General features: G+C 30.7%; 1 protein-coding gene across 1 annotated transcript in view; it reads left to right on the plus strand.

Annotated features, from left to right (window-relative positions):
• The first annotated feature begins 6,722 nt into the window (after window positions 1-6,722).
• LOC105847411 (uncharacterized) overlaps window positions 6,723-23,631 on the plus strand; it is a 35,552-nt gene continuing 18,643 nt past the window's right edge. Inside the window, exon 1 of the mRNA XM_065818487.1 lies at window positions 6,723-7,127. Within this exon, the coding sequence (XP_065674559.1) occupies window positions 6,878-7,127 (250 nt within the window). The 5' untranslated portion in view covers window positions 6,723-6,877. The remainder of the gene's footprint in view (window positions 7,128-23,631) is intronic.

Here is a 23,631-nt window from a genome sequence, read left to right on the forward strand (position 1 = left end):
ATCTTATTATGTCAATGACTATATAAGTCTAAAACTACATAAATATATTGATTGTCAAAATGTTTTAAAAACGTTTTAATATCTTTGGTTTTAAAATTTATGACTTAAAATCGTAAAAAGATCTTTGAAATAAGAGGTAAGTATTTATCGATTTGAAGTAACGCAAATAAACTGTTTCTCAAACTTAAACTGAAAAAATATGTTTTTAAAATGTATTTTAACAATCAACTATTATTTATTCATTTTATGTAAAAATAAAAAATAAAAAAAAATCTAGGGAGATGGGGGGCGGCGTGACTATAAATATCCTAAACTAGTCAATAAATAACACTATTTGATGTTTTATTCAAATAAATGTTTTACAAAATATTTTAATTGCTTTTGTTACAAAATTTAAATTTTTCTAAAAAGACACCATTTTTTAATGCAAATTTTGATCATGTATTAGAGAGACAATTGATGAATCTAATTTTTTTCAGTAGACCTAAGATGAAATAATGATATACAATTAAACTTTTTACTCGGGATTTTGGGCCACAGTCTTCATTTTACCTCCAAAAATCACTAATTTACAAGTCAATAATTTTGAACAAAATTGGATAAATGAGGCATTTCTTGAGATAATCGAGTCTTAAGAGTGCTATTTTTGGATTTTTTAAGTTAAAATCTATTAGAGTACCAAATTTTAGGAAATTTCCCCAAGCCATTATGAAGATACTGTATGTCAAAGTTGCTTTGTAGTCGCTTCAGAAAATCACTAAAATGCTGAGTCAACATTATTTCAAGTGACGATATCTCTGGAACCCATTGGTATTTTTAACTAAAATTTTCGCAGTTATTATTTTTTTGATATGGACTGCAAGTGGTGTAAAAATAAACAAATTCTGAGACGTAAGGGTGTCGAAATTTTTTTTTTTTTGATTATTTCATATATTTTTACACTAAATTCAAATATAAATTAATATATAGTTTATATAAATCTAACTAGATTAGATTATTATTATCTCAAATGAGGCTGATTCACATCAGTCTCATTTGAGTTATAGTCTAACTATCCTATAAGTAAACATTATATCAAACTTAGGAACCACGATCGGTAAATCAAGATTTTTATTATTTTCTCATATATTTCTTTAGTTTTCTTTCATATATTTCTTTAGTTTTCTTTCATATATTTCTTAGGATTGTTTATTTTATTTATTTCTTAGGATATGTTTATATTGTATTTATTTATTTGGTCATAATATTTGCAATATAGTTTGATTATTATATTATAACAACTATGATTATATTAATAAATTTACTATAATTTTTTTAGCAACAGTCGTTTTTATGTCATCGTTAGTTGTTACGTTTTGTCAGTTTATTACTGCTTGTAACTGTAACTTTGTAAGTAAAAACGATTGCTGTATGAAAAGTAATACCGATTTATTTAAATTATTATAATTACTTTATTATAATTATTTTATTATTAATAATATCATTATTATTGTTATTACTATTATTAATATTATTATTATTACTAAGATTAATTGTATATAAATAAACTACTTTTTAAAGGTATTTACTTGAGATTAATATTTCAATACTATTTGTAAATAGCCGTGAAAATTTATTCTCAAAATATATATGATTGATTGATTGTTTACTAAATATTTTAATAAATTGCTAAAAACTGGTAACCAAGGAAACAGAAACATTTAGATGCTACTTTTATTCCGTGAATTTTTGTTCAAGTTGCGTTCACGCGAAAGGATATTTGTTCATGTTCCATATTCCACGGAATGTTCCGTCAAATGTACCCTCGTGTGAATAGCTATTAGTTATAGAAAACGCGAAAGTATATATGGTTTTAATTTAGTGGACCTTTGCAGCCACATCTGATAATGTTCAAAATATCTTGAGGGCCCTCTTCTGTATCTGTCATAATTGGTGCATGCATTTGATTTTGTGTTGTACCCATTTGAATGTACCCATTCCTAACTCAATGGATCTAAATCAACGTTACTCAGATTTCTCCATACTTTTATTTAGTGATGAACTCTGAGTCCATGATAATGTGTAGCTTTTGGTGATGGTGGTAATAGAGCAGGATCAATACTTTAGCCCTCAGAATTAGGGTTGGCATTCGGCAATGCCAACTTAAAAATGTTTAAAGTTGGCAAAAAATTGCAGACCTTGTCTTTATGCTATATGGTAAGACTTTTTTATCAACTTTTTTTTGCCATGCAAAAATGAGGTCGGCAATTTATTGCTGACCTCATTTTTTGTAATTCCAAGGGTTGATACTTGCAAGATCAGATGCCATCATTTCATCATATTTATGTTTCCTGATCTGCTGTAGATTGAAACAAGGTGAATAAAGCAGCTCAAAAAACAAATAGCTTCCTTGATATCATCATTAGAAATGTTTTCCTGATAGATTAAATCTGCAGTAGATTTCAATTCATTTGAATTTTTCAACTTTGTAAAAATTGTGATTTTGCCAAAGTTATGGATTGGTGATGTTGCGTCACACCCAGTGAATGCGTGTGCAAATAATACATAATTTAAAAGAGCATCATCGCTTGTATTTACAACATTTTGAATTTTATAACATACTCTTTGATCTTTAGCCTTATTTTGCGTCAACGTTTTTAAAAAGATGCCTTGAGGTTGTACTCCAGTATGCACAGGATGTATCAATAGACATAAAACATCAGTGTCATCCGAATATATTATGACTTACTCAAAGTTGTCTCAAGCGCTAGCTTAACAATACTTTTGTCTGCATCACTATGACAACAAATAACTTTAAAACTAATGTTTTTGTAACTTCTATGCTAAAAGCCTGAAAAAATCATTTTTGTTTTTATAATTACTTGGGAGAATGCTTCTTTTTGCTGGGCATGGATTGAGATCATTGATTTCAACTGATTGTGATATCTTGCCAGATTGCTTTTGATGGATACTATCTTTGTGGACGACTTATAACCAAAAATGTCAAGTTGTAAGTGTTGAGAAAAATTAATTTATTTTTGGAAATTTCACTAAATAACTCATTATCTTCTAATGGCAACACCACAATAATGTGCCCCCATCAGCAATCTTAATTGATACAGGCTCTTTTACTGGTGATACATTATTGTGTATGAATGTTTTCAATGATGACTTTAGTACCGATCTCAAAACACCTCCTTTAAATAAGGATGTTGGATATGGTTATAACTCATATTGAAAGTAACTCTCCACTTCATTCTCTGGCTTTCTTTTGAAAGAAAAAACTAGTATTAGAAAAAGTGTTAACGGGTCGATTGTAAAAAATTCTTCTTGAACAGATACGCAGGAGTATAAGTTCTGGAGTGTTGTTAATTAATTTTTTTGTTTGTAAGAGTAATTTGTTTAGGTTTTATCATTCAGTTCTTTGTGTATTGGTGCTCCTTGTTCCTCTGATTCATCACAGGTAAAATTCAGTGACTTCATCAGAGCCTGTTCAATTGCTAGATTAGTCCATATCCCTGACCATTTTTTTTCGGTTCTTCTAACAGTGTGATTACCTGCCATGTATTGTGTGTAAATCAGAGGGTGTTCTGTTTGTAAGGTATCAACGATCTGAAGGTAAAGCCAGAATGATTTTGCATAGTTATTGTACCCTGTTGCAGCAAAAAAAATTGAGCATGCACTTTGTTGCAGAAATATGTAATGATCAGTTACTTGTTCTCTCTGCTGTAATAAACTCTTGAACTACAGTTACGTATTGTACATAATGTAACCATAAAGATGAGGTTCATAAGTTTAATGAACAATAATCTTTTTTCTCTATAAATTGGTTTATCTAACCGTCATATCATTAAATTCTCGAACACAAAGGTCTTCTGAATCATCAATTTCTTAAATATTTTTCTGGTCACTATCATTGAAATCAAATCAAAAATTTCTTTAATATCAGTGAATTTATTGCCAATGCACAAACTGCCTCGTATAGCGCGTAAAAATGCTTTTCCTGATTGCATGTGTCCTACTGTTAAAGGGGCTTAGACCGTTTCGAGAGCGCTTCTAAAACCACTTCCTTCCATCATACAATTGAACCTAGAAAATTCATAAGTTGATGGAAACCTCCGAGACGAACAAATATATCTATTTTTTTTGTAGAGAATATTTTGTATGCTTTTATGTAAAGCTGCTGATCAAATGTTATGGATGGTATTGCAACATTCAGTTTTTTTGAGTGATCAATGATGAAGCAAATCAGTGAATATAGGGTTGTCGAATCATTAGCGTGTAAATCAATCGCAGGTAGTATAGCAATGTTAGATTTCCGTTTTAAAGTATTATTTGTTGCCGAATTTATGTAGCCAGACCAATTTGGGCATGGATTTTTGAAAAGGTAGCCAATCTTCCATAGAAGATCAATTAAACAAGCTTGAATTTTTTCCTAAAACTCAATAAAACAATAAGTTTTCAAACTCTGCGGAGGTAAATATTTTATTAAATTGTATTATGCATAACGAACCTGAATGACTGGTTTGAATATTGTTTTTGTTAATGAAGGTATGTAGGTATGTAGTACTGCCTATTCATTATCTCATCATTTTATTTACTTTTTGACCATAGTTCCTTTTTGTTTCTTGGAATTTTATCTCTTTTGAACAAAACCTTTGTGAATTTTTTATTTGCATTTGCAATTGACCCAAGTCCATGGTGCGTATTTTTTCCATCAACAGTAGTTATATCATGGTCTGTGTTGTCAGCTACAAATTGAAGAAAGGAGGTTCACTCTCCAGAGATGATCTTGTCGATAGTATCAGGCTTTGCAAAAATCTGTTTTTAATCGATAATCTTAGAAAAATTACATAAACATTGGTATTGTTCGGATTCTGGAATTCTGATAAAAATAAATAACACGCATATTTATTATTATACAAGTAAATACTATACATATTAGCACTTTAATGAAATAAAACCTCGTCATAACTAACACCAAATCCCAATTTTGATAGCAGTATGTTCAGCCATTTTGATGAAAGACTGTTATCGACAGCAACGCTTAATCCAAACTGCAATCTCATAATAGATGGACGGGACCTGTTTTAAAGTTGCTTGAATTAGTCCATTATAATTTTAATAATTGAGGTACATTGGTACATTGGGTAAAACAACACGCCCTCTCTCCTGTGGTACATGGTTTCCTTCAATGTTTAGGATGGAATTGTAGTCATGATTCTTTATGACATTTTTTCGTGCTTCTATAGTTTTAACAAGTTGGTCTTTTCTATTGCGGCTCATTTCAGATGGTTGAAGAATGAATTGCTGATTTTTTTGTACTTACTTCTTCAAATTTGTTACGATTTGAATTTTTTCTGTCATAGATACAATCACCGCCACAATAAAAACACTGTGTTTTGAAATCAAATAGATCTATTTAGGCTCTAATAATACGCTCTTTCCCGATTTTCATTGATCGTTTTTTAGAGAAATTTATAAAAAGTTATCTACAGGATAAATGGATATAACTGTTTGCTTTTGTTCTATTGTTCAATTTGGGCTTATTAATTTAAGCATCTAAATTAAGCTTCACAGCATGCTTCATAATAGCAGTCAGGGGATGTTTTTATTGCTATAATCAGAATACTTCAAACCTACATGAATCAAAGGATCATGTATTCTTACACCTTCTCCACATTTAACACATAACGTTATTCTATTTGATATGTCATTTTTAACTTCACCTTCCATTATTATCTTTTCTTTAAATAAAAAGACAGTCAACTATACCAAATTGTTTTTTATATTTCTAATTCAATATTTAATTCACAGCTGTTTCAAACACATTGATAAATATATGTATTTTTAAAATTATTTTCCTAATAGCTACAATTTCAAAGAGAAATTCATTTCTATAATAAAATAAATACTTAAGCTTTCAGAAATATTTAATTCCTTTTGTTCAGTCATTTAATACCATTATGGTATAATGGTATTAAATGACTGAAACCTACATTCATATTTTGATCCGCCATTTTTTTTGCTAAACTCCAAAAATGCAAATGATATTTGTGATTTTTGGTGTAGTTTAGGACAACCTTACCCTCTCCTTGTTAAACATATATTTAAAAGGATATGTCCATATTAATTCTGTTTGCTTTTAAGTACCTTCATGAGTAAGGGTTTTCAGCATTAGTATTAATGAAAACTAAATCCTGTAACCGACTAGATGTCAAAAATGAAATGTCGTCAGTCGAAATCCACGAGGTCGTATGTCCATTTTTATGTTTACGAGAAAATCATGTTTTAAAATTTAATTTGTAAAGACTTACTACCAGAATGTCCGACTAATTTTTAAATTAATGGACACATACTCCATTGTTCGTTAAGTATTTGTTGGTAATAAACAGAAAAAATACAAAATGTGAACATACGGCCTCTTGGTTCTCCGTTGACAATGTGTATTATGTTGTCTAGAACAATTTCTTACTTTAGAGTGTTTATTGAAAAGAAATAGCAACAACTATCTCATTAAACAACTGTTTGCTAAACTTTACTTAGTAATAATAAATAAAAGCACTTTTTTCAATGTTTTTTTTATCTTACCTTATACATTTACAATAAGGTTTGAAAGATTTCGTCAAATTGCTAAATTTTCAAAAGTGGTTCATGACTACAAAAATGCGTGTGTGATGCGGAAAATACTGGATATTTACGGATTGCTTTGAAAGAAAAACAAATTTACAAAATAATTTTTTGATAATAAAATTTACATAATTCACGGTAAATGCCCGAAGGTTTAACCACTATACGACCGGTTAACATTAAGTTTACTTAAAACATAAACAATCTTTTAGATAACAGATAATAGTTAACATCTTAGATTTTTAAAATTAGGAAGAAATATTCAAGCATGGATTCAAAATTAGTGTCCATTTTAGTTAACAACTTATACACTGAATGGAAAATATTTGCATATGGAACTGGTATGAATTTACACATAATTGAATATATTGATCTTGGTGAAGGTAATGATCAAACTAAAATGCAAAAATTTCTAACAGAGCTAGTTGATCGAAATGCAAATAATTATATTGCCTTAGTGGAAAAATCTTTAAATGATTTGGAAAAAATTCATGTTTTGAATGAGATAAAAACATTTTGTAAGTTTTATTTTTTAAAACGAATCTATGAAAGTTATCAACTTTTAGTAGTAAACATGTATTTACAATAGTAAACATTATGTAGTTAATTTTTACTTTATTAAACAAAGAGAAACACACACACACACAAAGATATATATATATATATATATATATATATATATATATATATATATATATATATATATATATATATATATATATATTGATATTTATATATATATATATATATATATATATATATATATATATATATATATATATATATATATATATATATATATATATATATATATATATATATATATATATATTGATATTTATATTAATAGTCTGAATGCCATATAAGCAACGTTGATAGTAGGTTGACCTATAATTGTTGCTCAACCAGCCCAAAATATTGTAGCTCAATTACCTATATCCAATGGCCATAAACAAGCCAATAGTTCCCTCAAGTTAAACTTATAAGTATTTTTAAGTGGGCCATCCTAATGCTTATATACACTTACTTTTGCAAGTTTATCATAAAAAAGGGCTGCCATAAATGTTGGGCTACCAACTGGGACCACCCCTTATCCCCCTTTTATTGACATAAACAACAATAGGCCACCCATAAAGGGCGTCATGCTAAAAGGGGGAGGAGAAGGGTCAAGATAAAAAAAAGACAAAAAAGCACAAGGGGAAAAAGGAGGGGGTCATCAGACAAGAACATCATGTTACAGAACTTTGTTTTAGTTTTAATAACATGAAAAACTGTAAACATGTGTTTTTATAAAGTCAGCATCTGGAATGTAATGTTTTTATTTATTGTAATTAAAGAAAAAAAACTTTGTATTGATATTTTTTTAATGTTATATTTTCATGTGTGTGTGTTTTTTTTTTTTTTTGTTAATGGTCCTGGTTATAACCCTCTCCCAACTCTATATCTCCAAAAAACGAAGCTTGACAAACAAGGCCGCTGCACGGAGAAACAAGTTAAGCGCGTTACTACCAGGGGCGTGGTGGGGATCGAACTCGGTGTATATATATATATATATATATATATATATATATATATATATATATATATATATATATATATATTTATTTATTTATATATATATATATATATATATATATTAAGGTGGTCCAAAATTATAAATTATCGAAATTCATTTCTCTACAAGGCTGCCTTTGTTAATATTAATATTTGCAATATTGTAGCCAAATTTGAAGCACATCTGGGTTATTCCATATCAAATTACCTAGTTTTTTGAAAGTTCCCCAGGGTACCAACTCTGATTTGTTTTAAATTTTGACCACACACAGATCTTATGAAAAAAATACAATCCAGAAAATTTCAGCTTGATTGATCAATTTGTTCAGAAGTTATGATTGAATTAAAAATGACTAAAATCCGAAAAATTTGTGTATCAGGAGCTTACAGCAGTTTTTTTCGATTTTTGACAAACCATAACTTTTTAAATAAAGATGGTGATCACCTGAGATTTTGTAGGGTAATAGTTTTTCACCTAAATAATCCATTATTGCAATTGTTTTTGACTGATTTTTTACAGTTTTTGAGTTATTGTACCTTAAAGTTGCTAAATATTGCAACATTATAAATATTTTTTCGAACTTTAACATGTTACAGTTTAATACTTACTTATATATTAAACTGTAAAGTAAGTATTTTGTTACCTTTGTGTATTTAGGGTCACCACTTGTTAGAATAATCAAAATTATGCATTAAAATTTAATTTAGCACATGCAGCAGCCTATTAAAAAATCACTTTTTTTTAAAATTATGATAAATTACATTGACTTTGCTGGCATAGAAAAGAGCGTAAACAGTCGAAATAAATTATGAAACTTTTTAATGTTGAGGTTCTATATATAGACAATCACCAAAAAAAATTTAAAGACCTATACTCTATCTTACGACATGATTGTAGCCTTTTGAGAGTGATGATATTTTTAAAAAGAGAACAAAAAAGTACCACTTACCGCATACAAAATTTATACCTCTAATTTTATACAAACTATACTGTAAAAAAGTGCATTCAAAGAGTAAGATGATCAGTTAAAAGAAAAAGTATGTATACATGAAACTAATTAGCTTATCTCTGATTTATATAACTCATAATACTGTCATTGTTATTACTAGCAAGAATATAGTCAGGAGCACTGTACCACTCTTACTAATCTTAAAAGCATGTGTTGTGTTAATGCGATTTATGTATACATATATATATTTTGTATTACGCTATATATATACTTTATGTATTTTGTTATTTTGTTATAGGCTAGTATTATTATAGCTCTTTTGAGCCAACATAATTAATTTGGTTATTCTTTACAATCAAAAGAGCTAATATTATTATGAAATAAAAGAAAGATGGAGCGATTCATGAAACCTGATAGACTTGGTATAGATCCGAACTCAACAGATGCAGAAAAAACATACAACCATTGGTTAAGAACATTTTACAATTTTGTAAGTACAGTTGATGATAACTCCATTAAGCTTAATCTTCTAATAAACCATATTGAACCTAATGTCTATGAATTCATATCAGAGTGTGATGATTTTGAACAAGCAACAAGTATTCTAGAGTCTATCTACTTAAAACCAAAGAATGAAATATTTGCCAGACACATTTTATCAACACGGAAGCAAAAACCGAGTGAATCAATAGATCAATTCCTGAATGAACTTAAAAATTTGTCTAAGGACTGTAAGTTCACTGCTGTAAGTGCTGAGCAATATAAATCTGAAATGATTCGCGATGCGTTTATAAATGGCTTACTCTCCAACGTTATACGCCAACGCTTACTAGAAAACAAAACATTAGACCTTTCATCAGCCTTTGACCAAGCTAGATCTTTAGACGTCGCCCAACAAAATTCAAACTTATACTCACAACCAACTATACCTATCTCTGCCTCTATTCAGGAAATCAAATCATCTTTGCAAAATCAATCCATGACTGATAATCACTTAGCTGCTATAGTAAAATCAAAACAACTGTGCTGGTTTTGTGGAAATATAAGACATCCACGTACTAAATGTCCTGCTCGTGAAGCTATCTGTCACAAATGTAAAAAAGTTGGTCATTTTGAGAAACTTTGCAGATCATCTAGTGTTTCTGCTGCCGTTCCTAAAATTGATGATGATTACTTTTGTGCCACCATATCAGCTTCAGCAAACTCTCCCTTCAGAGTCTGTCATAACATCATTATTAATGAAAAGTATAAAGCAGAAGCTTTAATTGATAGTGGGGGTACAAATAAAAGTTTCATTAATAATAAACTAGTGGCTCTACTCAATTTAGATGTTATTTATGAACAGAGTGTTATCGGAATGGCATCAGCTTCTTTATCAGCAAAATCAGATGGATATTGCTATGTTTCAATAACTCTTCAAAACAAAATCTATAACAAAGTCAAGTTGCATTTGCTAGATAACTTATGTATAGATATTATTCTTGGCACAGATTTTCAAGAGTTGCATGAAAGTATTACCATTAAGTATGGCGGGAAAAGACCACCCTTAACATTCGCAGCTTTAACAACAATGAAAACTGAACCTGCTGAATTGTTTGCTAATCTCACGAAAGATTGTCGACCGATTGCCACTAGATCTAGAAATTATTCTCAAAGAGATAAAGAATTTATTAAATCTGAAATCCATCGCCTGGTCCAAGCAGGAATAATAGAGCCTAGTAATTCACCTTGGCGTGCCCAGATCCTAGTAGTAAATGAAAAGACTAAACGTCGTATGGTCGTTGATTATTCTGAAACTATTAATAAGTATACTCAATTGGATGCATATCCTCTACCTAAGATTGAAACGATTGTAAGCATAATTTCCAAATACAAAATTTATAGTACTCTCGACCTTCGCTCAGCATACTACCAAATACCTTTATCAAAAAAAGATCGACCATATACTGCCTTTGAAGCTGACAATAAGTTGTGGCAATATACTAGAATGCCTTTTGGAGTTACCAATGGATCTGCATGTTTTCAACGCAAAATAGATAACTTTGTTAGAACATATAAACTAACTGACTGCTTTCCTTTCATTGATAACATTACAATATGTGGTAATAGTCAGAAAGAACATGATGAAAATCTACTTAAATTCAGATTAGCTGCCATTGATGCTGGGATTACATTTAATGAAGAGAAGTGTGTATTTTCAACTGAGACTTTAGATTTTTTAGGTTACCGTATATCTTATGGGTCCTTGAAACCAGATCCTCAGAGACTTGCTCCTCTCATTAAATTACCTCCATCTGATAATGCAAAATCTTTACAGCGTATTGTTGGAATGTTCTCATACTATGCAAAATGGATAAGAAAGTTTTCAGATAAAATTAGACCTTTGAACTCTGTTACCCAATTCCCACTCAATCAGCAGCAAATATCAGCTTTTGAAACATTAAAAAATGAGCTTGTTCAATCTTCCATGCAAACCATTGATGAGAATATACCTTTTACTGTAGAGACTGATGCTTCTGATTTTGCCATATCCGCCACGCTTAACCAAGATGGAAGGCCTGTTGCCTTCCATTCACGAACCCTTCAAGGGAGTGAACAATACTATTCATCAGTGGAGAAAGAAGCTCAAGCGATAGTCGAAGCCATAAATCATTGGCGCCATTTTCTTTTGGGTCGACATTTTATTCTCATCACTGACCAACGATCTGTGGCATTTATGTATGATTATAAATCAAGCAGTAAAATAAAGAATGATAAAATAATGCGTTGGAGAATAGCCTTGTCTCCATATTCTTATGATATCCACTATCGCCCTGGCCAATGTAATAGTGGTCCAGATACATTTACTCGTATTAGATGTGCAGCAATAAGTTCAGAATCATTATATGATTTGCATGCTGCACTTTGCCATCCTGGTGTTACTCGCCTCCATCATTTTATTCGATCAAGAAACCTCCCTTATTCGGTAGAAGATGTAAAACAAATATGTAAAGAGTGTAGAATATGCAAAGAAATAAAACCCAAGTATTATCGCCCAAATGATGTGCACCTAATTAAAGCAACCCAGCCATTCGAACGTATATCTATTGACTTCAAAGGTCCATTACCTTCTTCTACCCCCGAACAATATATGCTAACAATTGTAGACGAATACTCACGTTTTCCTTTTGCTTATCCTGTAAAAGATATGACAACTCAGACAATAATAAACTGTTTAGCTGATCTTTTTTCTATGTTTGGTATGCCTAGTTATGTTCATTCTGATCGTGGATCCTCGTTAATATCTTCTGAATTAAAGCACTGGTTCTTATCAAAAGGGATTGCAACTAGCAGAACAACCCCTTACAACCCGACTGGAAATGGGCAAGTTGAAAGATACAATGGAATTATTTGGAAATCAATATTACTCACTCTTAAATCTCGAAATCTGCCTATATCATCATGGAAAAGAGTTCTACCTGATGCACTTCATGCTACAAGATCCCTATTATGTACTTCTACTAACTGTAGTCCACATGAACGTCTTTTCAATTTTCAACGAAGATCATCATCTGGGTCCTCAATTCCTTCATGGCTTGTCAACCCGGGACCTGTACTTATGAGAAGAAACGCGATGCAAAGTAAATATGAAGGTTCAGTGAATGAGGTTCAACTCATCGAAGCAAATCCTCATTATGCTCATGTGAGATTTCCTAATGGTCATGAGACAACAGTGTCAACTAAACAGCTGGCTCCCATTGGAACAACTCCTATAATACAGACATCAAACAACAATTTAGAAGTAACAACCATCGATAACTATCACCTAACCCCTAATGATAGTAATGAAACTCCTTTAATCTCCGAAAAGGGACTAGAAGACAAAGTGAATCCTATAGAACAAATGAACACTATGCCTCGTAGATCTTCACGAATTTCTAAAGCACCAGAAAAACTTAACTTATAAATACCCCTGAACACTTTTAAGAGGAGGGTGAATGTTGTGTTAATGCGATTTATGTATACATATATATTTTGTATTACGCTATATATATACTTTATGTATTTTGTTATTTTGTTATAGGCTAGTATTATTATAGCTCTTTTGAGCCAACATAATTAATTTGGTTATTCTTTACAGCATGCAATATATTTACCAGGTTGAAAATTTGAAGGATTTTTTTTAATCAAATTAACATCATAGACAGTATCATTAGAGATTCTTCGTAAAAACAATTTCTCTCCATCTGGTACAAAACAGTGATAGCTTCTTGTTCCCGAAACTGTGCGCATCCCTTCATATTGTTTCTGAAGGTTAAAAGTTGTTTCATGGTTATTGATATCATCACTTGAAAGATAAAATATGTTAACACCTTTAATATTTTTTTGAGCCTTCTCTTTTTTATAGTACCTCCTATTCCATCACATGGACTTTTGTCATGCGACATAGCAAAGAAGTGATGCTTAGCATTTATTTGGTGATCTACAATGTGGTAAATTAAGTTTATCAGACATTTGTAGTTTTTATACTGTGACGAAGCACCATCACTGAAGTATTCAACTTTATTCACTGTGGGTAGTTTGATTTTGACCATAGGGAGCAACTTTGTGAGAAAGCAATGGACTGCTTATTGGTCATGACAAAGATGGTCAGAAATTAAACAATAGCATTCACATTTATGGTGATCTTTTTCATCTTTGTAATAAACAGCAAATGGGTGTAAGGTAGCTTGATCGGGTTGCCAGTAAAACCCTTGTATAGCATCGTGTACAAGAAAACTATAGTTTTCTGCAAAATCCATCAGAATAATGCAGGTATATTGTTCTAATGTTTGTTTTGCCACTGATAAGTAGGAAGACTGTGCTTCTTTGATAAAGTAGTGGTGACAAAAGTCATACACAGTTTCAATTAAATTATTAATAAATTCACTAATGCTTGTTTGGACTGTAATAAGTGCAGTTCGGTCAGTTGACACCCATTGTTTATATGTGATCTGATCATCAAAATCAAAATCATTCTTTTCAAACACATTTTCTAAGTAAGTCTTCAAATTTATTTTACCAGGGCAGTTGGAACACAGATGAAACATGCAGTTTCGACTATCTATATTACAAACACATACTTTCATTAAATCTTTGTAATATATTAAATGGCTGTTAGGAAGAGCAGAGCACATCAACTTAGCATTTTGATGGTAAGAACATACACAAACTGAGTGGCTTCCACTACTATCAACAGCAAGGCACCACTTTGGTTGACAGAACTTGCTGAATCCAACTTTGTGTTCAGGGTATAACTTCTTAAATTCCAGATGAAGTTCTTTTAAACGAACTAATATTAAGCGTTTTTGTTTATGAACTTTAACATTATTTATACGCACAGAAACAAAGTCTTTTTTTCCTGGACATTGTCTAGTGTATTCGTCAGATTCATATATCTCAATGACTCTCTGCTTAACAATATCCTCCAAAGGATGTCCTTTTTTAGCCTCAGGCTTAGCAAGTATTCCTTTTTCATTTTTCAGCTTTCTGCTTTTCTTAACAAGATGGTCTGAAACTGAAAATGCATTGCAAGTTTTTTTAATTGACCAACTATCAGGGTTATCAACTTTTTCTTCATTCAAACTGGTTTTTACTTTTTCCTTTATTGCATCTAAAAGTTTGTCTAAATCATTACAAATGCACTTTTGCTTTTTCTCAGATATTATTTCTTTTGGGTCTATATCCAATGCTGATGCTACTAGGTTTGTCATACTTGTTTCCAGTTTTTTAACTTTTTGCTTTCCATATTCCAGTTTGTCACGTTTACTTACATTTTTTAGAGGAGATATTTCCAGTAAAGAAGCACTCTTATTTAAAACTGTCTTGTTTAGGTCTGAAGAACTAAACTCCTCATCATCAACATCTTTGTCTTCATCTTCTTGACTAAATTTTCCTGTAATTTGTTCAAGTTTGAATTCATTCAAACTGTTAGTGCAAAGTTTTTGACCAGGTTTGATCTTAAGTTGACTTGCTGTTAAAATAACAAATTTACACAATCTCTTAATAATTTTTTTTGTGTGGACTTTAAACGAATCACAGCAGTATTTTTGAAGCGCTTCATATCTAGAAATATAGGCTTTTTCATGGTGAAAACATATCTCCTCATTTAGTTCAAAAGTGTGTCTAATTCTTTGAATTAAAACTTCAACATCTGTGTTCACAATATCTTTTAGCTTTATTCTTCCAATCATTCTACAAGAATACGTTTTGTTGCAATCTTCATTATAAACTTTCCCCACGCAACATTTCTCTGTCATTTTTTTATTTTTATTACTAATCTAAAAAGTTTAAAAAAGACATAAACATATTAAATCTCAAAGAAACTAACAAATATCAGACACTGATTATGACACTGATTATTTCATTATTATTAGTACAAATTAAGACATTATTTCATTAAAAAGAAAACTTAATATATTCATTCACAGATAAATAAAAAATATACTACTGTCATCCCTATGACTAATTATTAGACTATGACCTAAGGCTAGCTCATAGTCTAATAACATTCTCCTTTTAAAAATATCATCACTCTCAAAAGGCTACAATCATGTCGTAAGATAGAGTATAGGTCTTTAAATTTTTTTGGTGATTGTCTATATATAGAACCTCAACATTAAAAAGTTTCATAATTTATTTCGACTGTTTACGCTCTTTTCTATGCCAGCAAAGTCAATGTAATTTATCATAATTTTAAAAAAAGTGATTTTTTAATAGTCTGCTGCATGTGCTAAATTAAATTTTAATGCATTTTGATTATTCTAACAAGTGGTGACCCTAAGTACACAAAGGTAACAAAAAAATCCACTTTCTTTAAGTAAGTATTAAACTGTAACACGTTAAAGTTCGAAAAAATATTTATAATGTTGCAATATTTAGCAACTTTAAGGTACAATAACTCAAAAACTGTAAAGAATCAGTCAAAAACAACTGCAATAATAGATTATTTAGGTGAAAAACTATTACCCTCCAAAATTTCAGGTGATCACCATCTTTATTTAAAAAGTTATGGTTTGTCAAAAATCGAAAAAAAACTGCTGTAAGCTCCTGATACACAAATTTTTCAGATTTTGGTCATTTTTAATTCAATCATAACTTTTGAACAAATTGGTCAATCAAGCTGAAATTTTCTGGATTGTATTTTTTTCATAAGATCTGTGTATGGTCAAAATTTAAAGCAAATCTGAGGTGGTACCCTGGGAGCCTTTAGGTGATTTGATATGGAATAACCCATCTGATAATATTTAGGGGTTGCTATAAATTTTGACTTTTTGAACACTATGATAAAAAATCAAAACATTTAAGTTTTCACTATTATTTAATATCAAATTTAAAAAATTAAAGAAACTAACAATTTAAATCAGGTAAATATGAATGCTTGCAAAGTATCTAATGAATATAGATCATCTGATCAATCTTCATTAAAGTGTTTCAATGTTTCGTAATTTTTAAACAAAAATGTAATATCAAGCAAGAATATTGTGAATATAATGAAAAATGTTTATTAATCAACAATTTTGTCATCTTTCGCCAACATGGCTGCCTTGGATGAAATAGGGTATAGCTGGAGGTGACATTGAACAAATTAAAGTAGGAACTGATTTTATTCTTCATCCTTTGTAATCGATTCGTTGTACTGTCTAATTAATGCAATTCCACGTTCTGCGCTGTCATTAAAAACTTTCATACTTTGAACTCTCTCTGCCAACTTTTGATATGATTCATTGTCTTCCCAATATTTAGGATCTTTTGAAATGAAGTTTTTGGCCTCTTCTCTACCTGCTCTGCTCAACAACTTGAATAAACTATAGGTTCTCATAGTCACAAATGTATCTAGTCTGTTGAAGTCGGTATTCTTGAAATCTACTCTCTTCAGTGCCAGAGTGTTTTGGGCAGTTAGAGTTTAACTACCATGGCCCTCTTCACATCCAGATCAACCTGACTATCAAAAAATGCCAGATCTATAAGATGTTCTGAGAAGAACCAAAGGTGTCGAGAAAATACAGTAAACGCTGCAACGGCGATTGTGCAGTTGGATACTTTTGGAACTGTTTCAGCATTTGAGCATCATTAAACGGAGCATTTGCAGCCAGAGGAGCTTCGTTCTAAAAACGTCCATAAATTAATGCCACAAGTAATGCAAGCTCTACTAGATCTTTTTTTTCTTGAACAGTCAGAGTAGGCTGATCTTGAAATAGTACCATTTTCAGAGCATAGATGGCCTTTGACATCCATTGAGCATGATGCATTGCTCCTGGAGCACGAAATGTTATCTCAGTACCAACAGAGTCTCCCCCAAGGAAGATCAGACATGACCAAAGTAGTTCAAGATAAACCTCCCTAGGTTGCTTTTCGTCGATGGCTTTGGTGTAGTATGCTACCATTTCCTTTTGAAGGACTTCCATATCATAAATATGATATGGAAGTCCTTCCATATAATAAAGAGCTCATCTTTAGCTGGAGAGAATCTCGCTTGCTGAATATATGGCCACTTCATTTGAAACTGTTTGAACGAGCCAACCTCAGGTCCCCCTGTTCCACCAAACTGAGCTGTAAAGACATTGCTCAGAACAACCTCCAGAACATGGTGGCAGCAACCAATACTTACAAGCTCACGACCAACTGCTTCCTCGATTAGAACACATGCTCCTTTGTGAATACCTGTGTTAGATGATGTTGTGTCAAAAACTAAACCCTGAATTTTCCAATCATCCAAGATCTTTAAGCAAGCTGCTGCTTGTTCCACTCCTATTCCTCCTTCAATTTTTGGAACCGCTAGCAATTTCTCCAAACCATTTTTCCAGTTACAATCACTGCAACGCGGTTCACAGTTTCTTTCGAATCAGTAATATCTGGAAGCAGTTTCTCATCCCAGTTTAGAAGCAATGGAAATTCAATGGAAAAGTTGTCATTCTGAGTAATGTGTTTACGAGTAGACATTTGAGATCTCCTGATTGTACTTTGAGACAGACTTAAATCTGCAAGAGGATGTCCTAGTGCTTTAACCACTGAAGCAATAACAAACATAGCTTTGCGATCTGGAAGGTTAACTCTGTCTAAAGCTCCAGCAACTTCTGCGCTTGACACAATACTTTTCAGACGCTTTGGCTTTGGTGTAGAAGAAAAAGATTGCAATGCAGAAGACAGAATCTCAAAACTCGGGTCATCATCGCTGTCTTGACTGTCTTCTGAGCTGCTGATGTTTGCTGAGACAGGAACACTGGAGTGTTGCTGTTTTGATAACCTTGCATCAAATGCTTGATCTCGAGCTCTCTTTTTGGCTTCCTTTGCCAGTAGGTTCATATCAACTCCAGCCATGCTGCAGCTGGTAACATTTTCTCGCTGCATTGCAAGAAATTGCCTATCTTCAGCAATGGTTATTGTCTCCATTGCGGTTTTAGTTGCCAAGTTAAAAAGCTTATAAAGTGTGTTCTTTAATTCTACAGCTTTCTAGGTCTGTAGCTCAATTCTTTTTTAGAAGCTGATAGGAATCGTATAATTTCCGAAGTTTTCTTTCACCAGAATCAATTCTTTGTGTTGGGATTCTTGCCTTATTCCACACAACAATCATCTCTTAAATTGTATGATGAATGATGAATGCTCTCCTTTATTGTGAGATGCTCTTCCAGATGATGAAAGAGGAGACAACGGAGGACATCTCCATTTGTTGCCAATCTTGATGATGAGAACTGCTTAGATGCCTTCCCAATGAGCCATACCTCTGCAGAGCTTCTTGTAGTAACTGCCATAAGTGGTGATGAATCTGTTGATATAAGAATATTAAGTATAAGAAAATAAAAATATTTGTTACTGGAAATAAAAAAAAAAATCATTATAAATTGTTTATTGAAATACTGCAGACATGTGCCTATTACAAATTGGGCACCAAATTATAGACAACTAAAAAATATTAGATATATAAGTGAATTCATATAGCATCTGCTTTTCAGCAAGCATTAATTTATTTACCAGTGTTAAGATAGATGTTATGCAAAAATTACACAAAAACTTGTATAAATTCTTAAAAATTGAGTATTGTCAAAAAAATGATGAAATCAAAGCGGCCTTTAAAACTGTTCAGATTGGTCCAATTTTTTGTATGGTTATTCTCTAAGCATAGTTGAACAAAATTAAGCTTGTGGAGATAATGTAGACATATTTTGAATTTTTACCACAAAAATCTGGACCACCCTAATTATATATATATATATATATATATATATATATATATATATATATATATATATATATATATATATATATATATATATATATACATATATATATATGTATATATATATATATATATATATATATATATATATATATATATATATATATATATATATATATAAAATATACAGGTTTTAGTTGCGACTAATTGGCTACGGCTTTTTAAATATTTTGAGGACATTTAAATTTATGCATGTTTCCATATATGCCTGAAACCATTTTACATGCTAAAACAATTAAATTTGTAAATAATCTTTTGTAATCAAATGTTTTAATATTAGCAAAGCACTAATATTAAAACATTTTTTATAATATTTTAAATATTTTAAAAATATTTTAAACTAAACAATGGTTTACTTTTATTGATCATTTATAAAAATAAATTTAATTTTTATTTTTTAAACTATATAAAGTTAAGTAAGTTTTAATAAAAGTTAATTAATATAAATAATAAAAATAAATAATATAATAAATAAATATAAATAATTATATAAATGATAATATAGATTAGTTTTTTATTCTTTAAATGTAAGTCTTTTAAAAATGTCTGTATGGTCGATTTTCTAAAAATAAGACCTTCAACAACAACTGCGTTTTTAATAAAATTAAAAAATTGTAATCATCAAAGTTAAAAAAATTAATAATCAAATAAACATACAATAACTTACAGGCGACTGAACATAAACATACATAGAAAGTAAATTATGAGTGGATGAACAAAACATAAACAACATACAAAGTGTATTATAAGTGAACACCGCGCCAGAGAACTGAACAAAACATTAACATACATTTATAATAAGTGACTTACGGGTGAACCAGCACCGCGTCAGTGGTCCATAGAGAATAAAAACAAGCAAATGTATAGAAAAGCCTACTCACTAAATATACCAGCAGTATTGTGAAGCAGTTCCGCTTCCTCTTCATAAATATATTTTACCTTTTTATTTTAACCATTAAAGTTTGCTTTATGATTATTTGATGCAATAAAAACGTGCTTATAGTTTGCAAATGACATAATAAAATCATAGTTTACTTAGAATTCGATATGCTTTTTATATATTAACTTATAATATATATTATAGTAAAATAAACCAATGGACTTTAGTAAAATATAAAGTTACTAAATGTATACATAGTGTGCAGTTTGGAAACCTGTCATTATAGACCGCTGTTTTTAAGCAACAATATAATAATTTCTTTTGTTTATCTTAAGAAGAATTGTTTTAAACATTTTAAACTTATATATTGCAATCTACGCAAAGCATGAAATGGGTATAAAAATATATTTACTTTTTTATTTATTATATAATTCAATTACCCTTAGTTTTATTAGAATCTTGTTGAAATAAAACATAAATTTTTAAATAAATAATTATATTTTATGCTTTGATAAATTGAAGAATATTGGTTTCTTCAGTAAACAATCATTAATAGTAAGTTGTTACTTTTTATAAAAGTGTCGCTTAATTTTATAAAAAAAGTTATAAAAAAGAGAACTTTAGAAATAATTTATTCTAAACGTAATTAATTTTGTTTTAGTTAAGTTTTTTTATTTATTAAGAATTTGATTTCTTTTTTTAGTTAATTTTTTGGATAAAGTTGTCTCCCGTCAAGTTAAGATTTTTTTTTTCATTTTTTGAAATGTTCTCAAAACATCTAAAAAGCACTCTATATCTGACCACGCAATATTATATGCATGGTCAGATATAGAGTGTGATCACACCCGCTTCCCCACCAAGCCTGTATATATATATGTATATATATATATATATATATATATATATATATATATATATATATATTAAACATATTACATCTAGTTATATACTTGTATGTTTTTTTTGTTTTTTTTTGTAATTCACCTCCCCAAGGCCAAGAAGGCCACTACAGATAAGGAGGCTACTTGTGGTTATAACCCTCTCTCAACTCTATAACTCCAAAACACGAACAAGGCCGCTGCGCGGAGAAACAAGTTGAGCGCGGTACTACCAGGGACGTGGTGGGAATCGAACTCGGAACCTCTTGCTTATGAAGCGAGCGCTCTACCACTACACCACTACCGCATGTAATGGAATTGTTTGCCCTACTATTGAATTAGAACAATCTGAGCAATTGTGCATCTTCATTCAACTTGCTGAGCATCTGCTGTCCATGATATGTGGCGGCCTAAAGTCTATAGGGCAAGCCTTCCCGGGAAGTTGCAGTTTTTTGTCTTTTACGTCCATGCATGAGTATTCTATTTTAGACAACTTGGTCACGGCTGTTTGCAAGTTTTATATATGCTGTTTTATTAGTTTTATAAGTTTTGCTAAAAAAAGTTCCAAAACAAAGAAAGCAAAACTAACAAAATACGAAGTTAAAATAAACTTAATTAGAAGATGAAAAAAAAAGGAAAATTAATAATTTAAGTAGTGTTTCTTTAGAGTGGTTGTTATTTTCAGCAATAATTCATAAATTTGTTTTAATTTATTAAAATTATTTCATAAATAATTCAAAAAAATAAGCAAAAAAAAATTAAAAAAAACAGATCTTAGTTGACATTAAAAAGAATGATTTTTCTATATTTTATTTGTTTTTTTTTTAAACGCAAAATTTTAAGTTGCTATCTGTTTGTAAAATATTTTTGTATAATTTTAAGGTAACAAGTATATATTATTCCTATAAGAAAACATCTATGTAATGCATGCGAATCATAAATAACTACTATATAAGAATCATGTATAACTTTTTGTATTATGCAATTATATTTATTTGTTTCTTGAAATACGCATGTTTAGCTTAATTGGATAAGACGTTAACTTCATACACAAAATGTTCATGGTTTCCTTACAACTGTCTAATTTTTTTGTTTTTCTTTTAAATAACGCTTTAAATAATGTAAAGTGCACACACATATATACATAGTTTTTAAGCCTAAATTAGGTCATGCCATCTACATATAGCTTTAATTTTTTCATATTACCGATCTTTTCCTTTACGGTTTTTATCTGCAAATTTTTAGCTGAGACATTTCCTTTAACAATCAGCTTGTTCAAAAAAAAAAAAATTTTTTTTGGTAAAGGTGGGTGTACAGAGGCTTGTAGGGTGGGAGTACAACTTTAGCTGATAAAAAATTCTGTTGGACTATATTAGGCCTAAATATACATATATAGCCTTTTACATTTATTTACTTTATAAGGAGCCTCAAATTGTTAGATGAGCTTGGTGCCGAGATCAAAAAGAAAGGCTTAGCAGAAGTGTTTTATATACTTGGCTGATGCCAAAACAGAGAAAATTGTTTAAAGGAAAGAAATATGTCTACACAGTTTCAGTCAAGTTGATACAAGCCCAAAATGGTGTTTATTCATGTCACTTGGATGATCCAATTTGTATATTAACTATAAGGAATGTAGAAACAGTTTGTTCTTTAGGCTCCTTCTTGTTTAGGGTGTGTGGTTTATAAGTCAAGACAATAAAGCTTGAATTCTGATTGAAATTACCACTGCTATTAATGCATATAGAACATCCAGTTTTACTTCCTGATCATGATTGGGCCATTGCTGCAAAGCAATGGCCCAATCATGATCTCTTTACACAGGCATTGCAATCAAACCAGATGGGCTTGGAAAATCTGACGCAGTTTCCTATTTTAGGCCCACTTATGTTGCTGTTTAATCTGGAAAACATTCATCATCAACAGCTTAAGGACTTAACCCCAACCCTGACATTGACAAGACATAGGGAATTAATTATCTGCATTGCAAATTATATTTAAGGTAACACAGTGGATTTTCATTTGAAGAAGCAGAATATTAATTTTGCTGGTAAGATCTGTGCCTCGATTTTTTCAAGCTTGATGATTGATCAGTTTCCAGCGGTGGTTGAGTATATCGATCCAGACGGCAGGACAGAGCTCAATTCTCGTTATCTTTTATTGAAGGATCAGGAATGATTTGCTTCTCATGTGCGCTTCAACCAATATTTCACCTAAATTGTGAAATGTGAGGATCCTTAATGTTGTTTTTTTAAAAAGGAGCTCTTATTTCCATGTTACTCCTTGTCAATTTCTGCCTCCACCTATTCCAATCTTCCAGTTAGAAGATGGCATGAAAACTGCTGCTGTTTCAGACATCACCAGCAAGAATCGTTTTCCTTCTGTATTTTTTCTTATCACCTCCAATATTCAGAGCACCATTCGTCAATCATTGAAATCATTCAAACTTCCTCCTTATGATCTGTTTTGTCCCTCTGTGTAGTCAAGTTTGTCTCAGAGAATCTGTAA

The sequence above is a fragment of the Hydra vulgaris genome, chromosome 14, assembly GCF_038396675.1.
Source record: "Hydra vulgaris chromosome 14, alternate assembly HydraT2T_AEP".
In the NCBI taxonomy this organism is placed as follows: Eukaryota; Metazoa; Cnidaria; class Hydrozoa; order Anthoathecata; family Hydridae; genus Hydra; species Hydra vulgaris.